At 51.0% G+C, this 9,969-nt stretch overlaps 1 protein-coding gene and 1 long non-coding RNA gene across 3 annotated transcripts; one reads left to right on the top strand and one right to left on the bottom strand.

Moving 5' to 3' along the window:
• Window positions 1–553: 553 nt before the first annotated feature.
• Window positions 554–9,773, bottom strand: LOC136362327 (uncharacterized). 2 transcript variants are annotated; one of them, XR_010743769.1, is made up of 3 exons: window positions 9,617–9,773; window positions 8,958–9,061; window positions 554–670 (listed from the first exon to the last, which is right to left on the bottom strand). It is a non-coding gene; the product is annotated as an uncharacterized lncRNA (long non-coding RNA). The 2 variants fall into 2 exon arrangements; XR_010743768.1 differs by lacking the exon at window positions 9,617–9,773 and having other exon boundaries at window positions 8,958–9,161.
• On the top strand, window positions 3,966–6,738 carry LOC136362326 (epidermal growth factor receptor kinase substrate 8-like protein 2). The gene is made up of 4 exons (XM_066320736.1): window positions 3,966–4,067; window positions 5,564–5,747; window positions 6,158–6,290; window positions 6,652–6,738. Exons 2-4 carry the CDS (start codon window positions 5,578–5,580, stop codon window positions 6,721–6,723), a joined length of 375 nt encoding a protein of 124 aa, XP_066176833.1. The 5' UTR covers window positions 3,966–4,067; window positions 5,564–5,577; the 3' UTR covers window positions 6,724–6,738.
• Window positions 9,774–9,969: the final 196 nt, after the last annotated feature.

Here is a 9,969-nt window from a genome sequence, read left to right as displayed (position 1 = left end):
GGAGCGCGGACAGAGAGACCCCACCCGCACCGTGCTCGGAGAGAGCAAATGGCGGCGGAGGCGCGTCCCGGGGATTAAATCACCTCGGCCCCGCCCCGCGCAGCCGCGCTGGGGCCCCGCGCGCCTGAGTCGGAGCCGCCCCAGGCCCCGCCCCGCCCCGGGTGGGGGCGGAGCCATCGCTCGCGGCCCCGCCCCTCACAGCGGGGCCGAACCGGGGCCGCTCCCGGCACCGGGGCTTCGGCACCGGGGCTTCGGGTCCGGGTCCCGGCCGTGTCCGCCGGGGGTCCCGGGGCCGGAGGACCGGGATGGGGCTGGGAAAGGGACCGGGCTCGCCGCTGGCGGGAGGAGCCGCTCCGGGACGGGCGCTGGGGCCGAACCCGCCCCGCCGGGGCTCCCGGCGCCGGTGAATGGTTTTGGAAATTTTATCCAGCGTAAGCAGATAATTCTGATAGAGAAACCGCCAAATTAAAGAATATGGGGTCGGGGTAGGTGGGAGGAACGGGCAATGTTCTGCTTTAAATTACAACGAAAATAAATAAATAAGAAAAATAAATCTGTGGAACGGCTCGTTTAGTCTCCGGGGCTGGCTCCTGTGTGATCGGCCGGGATTCCAGCTGTTCGCGTGGGATTTTCCGCCTGTGGGACTGCGATGAAATGCCAGGTGCTGAGCCTGGGAGGAACTAATGGAAAATCGTTCTCCATCAGCCCGTGTCCCCAAGGTCTGGCAGTGCCCAGCGTTCCTGGCTGGAATTTGGGGATCCCAGCACAGCCCCTCCGTGGTGTCCCTGGCACTGCCCCCCATCCCTGCCCAGGGGTTGGGGGTTCCAGCACAGCCCCCCGATCCTGCTGCTTCCTCAATTCCCCTTTAACCAGGACCCTTTTTGGGGTGGGGGCCCCCAAACCCAGCGGCCTTTAACCAGCTTTGGGGGATCTCCCCTCTCCCCTCCTCACCCAACTCCCGCTGCCAAAACCCAGCCTGAGGCTCAGCTCCCCATCCCCTCAATCTCTCCAAGGAACTGCACTTGGATTTCCCAATCCAGCAGGGCAGCAGTGCTGTTCTCACTGTGTATCTTAATTGCAGTAACTGCTTAAGAAATAATTAAAAGAAATCCAAAGAATGAAGAGACAATAAAGAGCTGCCAGCTCCAACCAAGGGCTGCTCAAGCTCTTTCTCCTTGATTCGCTTTAATTAACCAATGCAAATGAACCAATTAAAACCACATTGATAGAGTTTTATTCTTTTTAATCAAGTTCTAGGGAAATACTGCAGAATAGAAAATAATCTTTTTAACCCCAAAACTCTTCTAGGAGGTCCACAGGGCAGGGCTGCACTGCACCCCCAAACTGAGAATTGGGAGAAAAGACAAACCCAGACTGAGATTCCTGGGAGATTGGTGCAGCTTCTGCCAGCCAGAACAATCCTTGATCTGAACACACACCTGTGAATCCCAGGAACCTGGGATGTCATCAATAGCCTCAGGAGCCTTTTTATTAAAAGCAGATTTCCACAGAGAATTAATGAAATACAGAAAATTAAATGGAAATGTGAAGGAACAGTTCCCCCAGCCCAGCAGGCGGCAGCATCCCAAAGAAAATGAACAGAAAGATGATGGATTGGGACCATCACCAATCCCAAATCCCTGGTGTGGAATACCACCCTGCTCTGGTTTATAAATCACCACTTCTCTTAGTGGACAAACCCTTCAGCCTTGCTTCCAATCCACCAAGTTCCCAGCTGCGGCCACCAAGATTCTCCTGCACCATGTCCTGGTGGGAACATCAAGTGGTACAAATGCAGTGTAGAGCAGGGAAAGAATTAGGATCATTTCTTTTCTCCAATCCCAGTTTTCACGGTGAAGTTGGGAAAAATAAGGAGAATTTAGTTCACACGAGAAGACTGGAGTCTGTTTTTAATGACTGGCAGACAACACACCTAGGGAAACATTTCCACCTGTCTCAGCACAGGCAAACCACAAATGGCAGAATGGAATCCTGGAACAGAAATGATCAGGTGCCTTTTACCAAGGCGGCATCTCCCCAGACATCAGCAGAGAGAGGAGAGAGGCAAGAGGATAGAGGCAAGAGGAGAGAGGATTTCCCTTCTGCTGGGATAGGTGTTGTACCTGTTTATCTGCCTTGCACGCCCTCAATAGCAAATCTTCCTTACAGATAACACGTCAGAAAAAAAACAAATTGCAAGTGAATTGTTAATTTGCCAGGATGACAGCCCTGGGACAGATATTTTTCCTGCTTTGCTCCTGCTCTTTTCAGAGTAGCCTGAACAAGTTTTCCAGCCAGGAGACCCCACCGTAGCACAAACAGGCATCCCTCGGTACTACAGTTATTTACTGTAGTAAATCTCGGCTCTTGGCTGCAGACAAGTGTCCTGAAAGCCCCAGCAGGACCACAACCTTCAGTACAGGTCCCTCTGCATGGTCCAGGTGCACACAAGGCACACACCGGCCTCAAACTCCTCCCTCCTGACTGAGTTACCTTCTGGAATGCCACAAAAGCAGGAATTCCAACCTAACTGGGATTTTCTCCACCTCCTTGCCTTCAAGGCACTGCTGGACAAAGGCAGCGCTCCCTCCCCGCCTGCTGGGTTCAGTTTGACTCCTCCAAGCTCTCCCCCACTGTGGAATTACAGCTGAAATATTCCACAGGGAAATAACCGGACCAGGAGCTGTCCCCAAGCACATGAGCTGAAGACTGCCCTGCAACCAGTTTGTGGTATCCAACACTAAATGAGTGGTTTCAACTTTCTTCTGATCACCTAACGCAGCTAATGAGGGCAGGGAAATGAATTATAAATTAATGAATTTAAGCATAATGGGCTCATTTTCCAATGCCAGATTTTAGAGGTTCACAAAGAACTGAGCTTCCCCAGTACATGGATTTCAAACCACTGGCCAAACCCAGTAGGTCAGAAAGGGAAAAACAGAGCTGCTGGCAGTGCTGGAAGCACTGATGGCCCTGAGTTACAACAACGACCTAAACAGAAGGAGAACCTGAGGCCCTGTGAATATGGAATCAGGTATCTGTGCAGGTTACATTTCATAAGCAAAAAGATCCATAGGAAGAGCATTAAAATTTTCCCTACCTCTCCTTTCACAAAGCAAGACTGTTTTTCCATACAGCGAATGGTTTTTGGATTAAAAAGATAACACTTCACTCAGCTGGAAAAGAAAAAGATGAGATATGCTAAATTTCCCTAGGCCAGGCAACACAAAACAAAACAAAACAAAGCAAAACTTTTCAGTCTGGGTCCAAAAGAACCTTTCATTCCACTTTTGCACCATTTTCAACAATCTACCATATTCATTTTGTCTCTCTTCAAACAAAAAGCCAATTCAACTTTGAAAACCGTATGTTCTGGTGTCTCAAGCTAACACATGAATGCACTTCTCTTCCCCTGTGTCCAAATACACCTTAGAATAGAAACATTCAAACTCACTTTTCCTGGGAACCTGCAGAATTCTGTGCCAGCAGTTCGGCATTGTCTGATGAAAACCCCACAGATTTCCACTGGGTTCTGCCTGCTTGGATTTTCAATTCCTACTCCCCCATCTCCTCCCTGCTCTGGCACCTGGGGCAGTTGTTTCCACCGGCTGGACAGGGAGGGTTTCACACCTCCTCTTCCCCAGGAGCTGCAGTTGGAGCCTTTAGGTCCTGCTGTGTCAGCCCCCCCAGGCCTTAAAGCAGCATTTCCTTCCACCCTTCCAGCCTCACAGCCCTCCAGGAAGGCCCCATATCAAACGGCTTTGGTTTGCTTGCTTGTTCCCAGCCCCAAGGGATTTCACTGAAACAAGAGCTGAAAATCTTCCTCAAAAGAGCAGAGGGACCCTGCCCCTCCAAATGCAAACTCCCAACCACCACTCATGTTCCACCAGTGAACCTACACTGGCCCCGTTATCAGATGAGCCTCCACTAAAACTCCAGTTTTTCTCTCCTGCAGGAATTTTGAGGCCCAGGGAGTGGCTGTGCCCAGGAGATTTGCCAAAATCCGCTACGATTTCACTGCACGAAACGCCAACGAGCTCTCGGTGCTGAAGGATGAAATCCTGGAGGTATGTGAGCACTCCTGGGAAAGGTTTGTCCCCTCCCCTTCCCAGGGGCAGGAGAGAGCTCAGGATACCAGGAAGCACCAACTCTGCTTTCCCTGCTGGTGTCTGAGCAGTGCCAAGGGAGCTCTGCTCAAATCCAGAGCTGGAACAGGCTGCCTGTGCTGTGCTGTGTCACTTCCTCAGCTCAGACACATCAGTCCCATCTTAACCACAGTGAGGAGGGAGCACAACAACTCCCTGTTGATCCCTGCTCATCCCCTGCTGGGCACAGACAGAGTTATTCTCCACAGTCCTCAGGAGTTTCATGGGGAAAGCGACACTGGATGAAGTGTCACTGGAGTTCTCACAGAATCACAGGATGGCCTGGGCTGGAAGGGACCTTCAAGCTCATCTCGTCATGAGTGTGTTGCTCACTCCCAGTTTGTGCTTCCTGATGCTTCTGTTCCCCTGCAGAGCAAAACCTGGAGCTCTGGGATCAGCAAATTACTGACGAGAAGTGGCAGAGAGGATTGAAAAGTTCTCAATCCCAAATCTCCAACCATAGATTCTCACAGATCTATCCTTTCACCTCAGGCAACAGCCAAGGGGTGATGGGAGGAAAATAAATGGCAACACAGGGGCAGAGGAAAATGGGAACATGGTTCTCAGAAACACAGAGTTCATCCCCTGACCTCTGCTGCCTCATGGGGGTTGGGGTTTTCCCCTCTTGCTGTGTAGTCTGCAGAGCAGTTCCCTTATTTCACCAGCCCAAAGGGAACTAAACAACTCAAACCCAGGAAGATGACAAACTGAAGCAAAACCCCAACACCAGCCCTCAGGGAATTGACCCTGTCCCTTGTCACCACTCGAGAGCAAAGACTCTTTCAGGTCAGGTTTTCACCCCTCCACACACCTGGAGCAGGAGCTGGTGGGTATTGAGGGGTTTTATGACCTTTGAATGGGGCAGGAGGAACAGGGGGAGTTAGAAACATGAGAAACAACTGGTCCCACTGTAAATCTGTTCACAAAACAGGTGAAATTGAGGCTCTCTCCCCAGTCATGCTGCAAGAAACCATAAAGCCACGTTTTAGATCCCCTAGCTGGGATTCTGTGATCTCTCCTGTCCTTCATGCTGCAGGAGAACTGCAGAAATCACAGTTTCTCCCAAAGAGAAAGTTTCAAAAGTTGAAGAGAGACTCTTGGCTTGCAGGAAAAGGGGAGATCCCCCACTCTCTTCCAGGGCCCTCCAGCCTCCAAAACCACCGTGATCTCCCTGTACACATTTGTCCCCAATGGAGTTCTGAAGGTCCAAATGCCATTGCTCACCCTACTGCTCCAACAGAGCACTTGAGCTTGTTCTTTAGAACTAAAATACAAAAGTAAGCACTTTCCTGGGCTGTATTTACAGAGTTGATAAAAACACTGAGCCACATCCCTGTTTTCCTTACAATATCCCCACAAACACATTTAATGGGATTTTTAACTGAAGACTTGATTTCATTCCCTACCTGTTTCTACAGAACTTATTCACCAAATGGATGAGCTGAACGACGAGCTGCTAAAGAAGATCACAAACAATAAAATTCAGCCTCCCCACAGGAATTTCAAAGTGGAAAAGCCTCAGCAAGTTTTTGTGCCCCTCACCTTTGAATCCAGCACTGAAGAAGTCAAAGCCTGGCTGGAGGCCAAGTCATTCAGCAAAGAGTAAGATTTGCTCTCCTGCCACATGAAATGCTCATCCTTCCCTGGAGAAGGAGCAGGGGAGGCTCTGGCACCATCTCACCTGGGACAAGTCACTGGGATTTACTTACAGAGCCTGTGATGCAAATCAGATTTCAACCCTATTAAATCCAGGCTCTATAAATAACCAGGATGCTCAGAGCCCAAACCAACTCCCTTTCTCTCTTAGAAACATTTTCTTGGAGAAAAAATAATTAAGGAACTAAACCCACGGCCTGAAATGCCACTGGAATTGCAGCTGCCATCCTGGCACAGCCCCAGGGCTCTGTGACACGGTCCCAGTGCAGCTCCCAGCCTCCCTTCTCCCACTCCTCCCCTCTGGCACGAGGCCACGTGCAGCACAACCATCACCTCCCCACTTTGTGTCTCCCCAGGACCGTGGAGCACCTGGGCATCCTCACTGGAGCTCAGCTCTTCTCCCTCAACAGAGAGGAGCTGAAGAAGGTGTGTGGTGATGAGGGAAACAGAGTCTACAGCAAGATCACGGTGGAGAAAACCCAGCTGGAGGTAGGTGTTTTTCTGGGTAATTCCTGCTGCAGTGGGGGGCTGTACCAGCAGTGTCAGACAGCTCATTAAACAGGCTTTTAAAGAAATACAGTTGGGGAAGAAAATGCAACCAAAACCCACACCAGCAATAAAAGAAGTCTAATTGTGAAGTGTCTTTTAAGCAAAAGGCCCCAAATCCTTAAGGGAGATCCCCCTGTTTCCACTAATTAATCTGCTTTTTACTGATCTCACCCCTCTCTTTGAAACTAGCTCTACTCCTAGGTTCATTAAATACTGTAATATTAATAGCATTCATTAAATACTGTAATTTAACTACAGCTTGAACTTCAAACCCAAACTTCCTGTTTTGTTTCCATTCCAGAAAAGTGGAAGAGAGTCAGAGCTCCAGGAGATCATGAAGCGCCGCCAGGAAAGGATTGATTCTGCTAATTAAAGTCTCTCTGCTTTAGTTCAGCTCTTAGCCCTAAGTAGTGCAGAAAAAAAGGGAACGAAAGCAATGATTCCCGGCCCAGGCCGGGGGCAGCAGAGCTCCCTTGGGGTCCAGCTGCCATCAGAGTGACAATTCCTTGAACACTCTTGGGAAGGGTTGACAATAAGACCACGTCCCACTGGGAAAGGTGTTTTAATTTTGCATGAAGTATTTTTTTTATAACTATATATTTTATACTGAAATTTTCCATGCATGCGATCGGAGCAGGATTCACACGGGGCTGGATTCAAACAAACAAAGCCCCCGGCTTTTCTCCGAGGGCTGTCCCTGCTCCCGCCCCCTCGCCGGCAGAGCAGGCGTGGCACAGCTCAGGAGAGTTCAGCCTCAGGCCTGGAGCCTGCACCGCGGGAATGAGGCTTTGGAACCCTGCAGTGTTTGGCTTTAAGGAAAGGGCGTTAAAGCTCATCCCATTCCACCCGCTGCCCTGGGCAGGGACGCCTTTCACCAGCCCAAGTTGTTCCAAATCCTGTCCAGCCTGGCCTTGGCCACTTCCAGGGATGGGGAGTCACGACCTCTCTGGGCAGCCTAAGGCAGCCCCATCTCCATTTCCTCCTCAGTGCAGGTGTCCCCTGCAGCCCACGAGCACAGGCCTGGTGACAACTCCCTGTCCCCCTCCTGTCCCCATGTGCCCCCTCACTGGACAAGGCCAGAAAGGCAACACACATTCCCAAAGTCTGGCTGCTCCCTCAAATCCACAGACCAGTTAGTGCTGTCTCTGAACAGCTGAGATGAGCTGTCAGTGCCCAGGAACGAGCAGGGGTGACAAACAAGGGGCTCTGAATCTGGAAATAGCTGAGTTCCCCCTGCCCTCCGCCGCTGATGCAGAGGCTGGGGCTCAGGGCGGCAGTGCAGCCCTGCCCTGGGGCACCGATCCTGCCCGGGGTCACCGATCCTGCCCCGGGGGCGCCGATCCTGCCCGGGGGCACCGATCCTGCCCTGGGGCGCCGATCCTGCCCTGGGGCGCCGATCCTGCCCTGGGGCACCGATCCTGCCCTGGGGCACCGATCCTGCCCGGGGTCACTGATCCTGCCCGGGGGCACCGATCCTGCCCGGGGTCACTGATCCTGCCCGGGGGCACCGATCCTGCCCTGGGGCACTGATCCTGCCCTGGGGCACTGATCCTGCCCTGGGGCGCCGATCCTGCCCTGGGGCACTGATCCTGCCCGGGGTCACCGATCCTGCCCGGGGTCACCGATCCTGCCCGGGGGCACTGATCCTGCCCTGGGGCACTGATCCTGCCCTGGGGCACTGATCCTGCCCGGGGGCACTGATCCTGCCCTGGGGCACTGATCCTGCCCTGGGGCACCGATCCTGCCCTGCGGTACCGATCCTGCCCTGGGGCACTGATCCTGCCCTGGGGCGCCGATGCTGCCCTGGGGCACCGATCCTGCCCTGGGATGTTGTGGTGTTGCCAAACCCGGCCTCAGACCAGGAGAAGATAAGCCCTTGACCATTTGCTCCTGACCCAGGCACACCCACAGCCCTTCCCAGGGTGTTGGTCCCTCGACCCCGCCTTCACGTTAGATTCCCAAAGAGCTGAAACCCCAAGGCACACTGGGAAGGGCAGGTTTAACTCCAATTAAATGGGCACACGAAAAAAAATAATCTAATTTAGCACAGGATGTTGCTCTGGACTTCCTGTTTTCCTTCATAAAGTTATGTGCATTTATCTATAACAATCTGTAAATAAGAGTGAGGAAAATCTCTCTCCCTAGAGGCAAAATGCTTCCAAATTTTATGCTTCCAAGATCTACTCACAGTTTCTGAACTCAAGCAAGCAGCGTAGTTCCTGTGCACAGCAAGTTTGGCACATTGCATTTCTATCCCTGTTTAACTGACAGACCAACCTGATTGCAAAGCAGAGAAGCAAACACAGCTCCAGAGCTGCCCACAGCCCAGGGACAGTTGGGTTTTCTCTCTCAGCACGTGCAGAGTCTTTGCCCAAATCTGTGCCTGTCCTTGCACATTTAATGGAAAAAGCTTTAAAACAGTGTCTGGGGAATTTGTGTCTAAATCTGAGAATGCCAGGGCACCTCAGTTTTGGCTTTATTCTTAAGTGTCTCCGATGGATAATGTTTTTTTCCTTTGAAAGAGGACACTGCTGGCAGCAGCAGTGCAGGCAGGGCAGGATCCTGGGTTTAGTCACAGCCCTGCTGGGATCTGAGAAGGGCACTCACATTGTCAGGGAGGGATGAAGAGGACAATCCTCCTGAGAAGCCCTGGCTCTGGATTAGGGTGGAGAAGGGAAGCAGGATGGCAAGCACAGGAGGCGAGAAAGTTTCTAAAATGAAAATACAAACAAATGTTGATATAGGAAACACACCACCTTCTAGCCCTGGGATGTAGAGAGAAAGGCAAATACAGGGAATTAGAGTTATCTGGGATTTAACAGGAGTGCACACGACAGCTCTGTAAAGCTGGGAGCCACAGGAGCACTGCCCAAAACAAGTATCTCAGCAGACCTTACTGCAGAGGTCACTTTTGCAGATTTCCATGTGACTGAGCTGTGCATCTGTTCTGTTTGTACTGCCTGCAGACACTGCTATAAAGTACTGTACACTGATGTACCTGAGCAAAGAAGACAATGATATAACCATGCACTGTACAAGAGTTATTAAAATAGTTAAGTTATACTTATAAATCCATCTTTGTCTCTTTCACTGGGTTTTCATAAAACCCAGTGTCACTGAGAGTCTCAGAAACTCAGCAAAATGTCTGAAACCACACATTTCCTTTTGGGTTTGGGCACTGATATTCAGCAGGAAGGGTGTTATGGTCTGGATAGCTGTGTTTTAAAAACAGAGGTGAAAATCTCACACATGATAAGAATTAATACCAGAAAAGCTGCAAGCTGAACTTCTTTTCTTGTCTGGTTGAGTGGAAAGCGTCCTTGCTCATGGCAGGGGGTGGAACTGGATGGTCTTTGAAGTCCCTTCTAATACCAACCAGTCTGGAAATCTGTGATTCCATGACTCACAAGGGAGGCTCTCCTATTCCCCGGCAAAGAAACCAGAGACAGTAGGAACCCGTTTCCTACACAATCACAGAATTCAAACAGGACTTAAACCTAAAGCTCCTTTACATCATCCTTTCTTGGGTAGGGCAAAACATGAAAAGGTTATGCAAAAGCACATTCTTGCCTGTCAGGAAGGGGAACTTCTGTGGCAGCTGTCCGAAGTGGAACAATAC

This window comes from Sylvia atricapilla, chromosome 6, assembly GCF_009819655.1.
Source record: "Sylvia atricapilla isolate bSylAtr1 chromosome 6, bSylAtr1.pri, whole genome shotgun sequence".
NCBI classification, from domain to species: Eukaryota; Metazoa; Chordata; class Aves; order Passeriformes; family Sylviidae; genus Sylvia; species Sylvia atricapilla.
This window is presented reverse-complemented; position numbering and strand designations above follow the sequence as displayed.

Excerpts from the sequence above, each read along its gene's own strand:
- LOC136362326 (XM_066320736.1), top strand. The coding sequence starts at position 5,578 with ATGGATGAGCTGAACGACGAGCTGCTAAAGAAGATCACAAACAATAAA. Across the intron at positions 5,748-6,157 it reads GCCAAGTCATTCAGCAAAGA|GACCGTGGAGCACCTGGGCA; the intron begins GTAAGATTTGCT and ends GTGTCTCCCCAG. Across the intron at positions 6,291-6,651 it reads TGGAGAAAACCCAGCTGGAG|AAAAGTGGAAGAGAGTCAGA; the intron begins GTAGGTGTTTTT and ends TTTCCATTCCAG.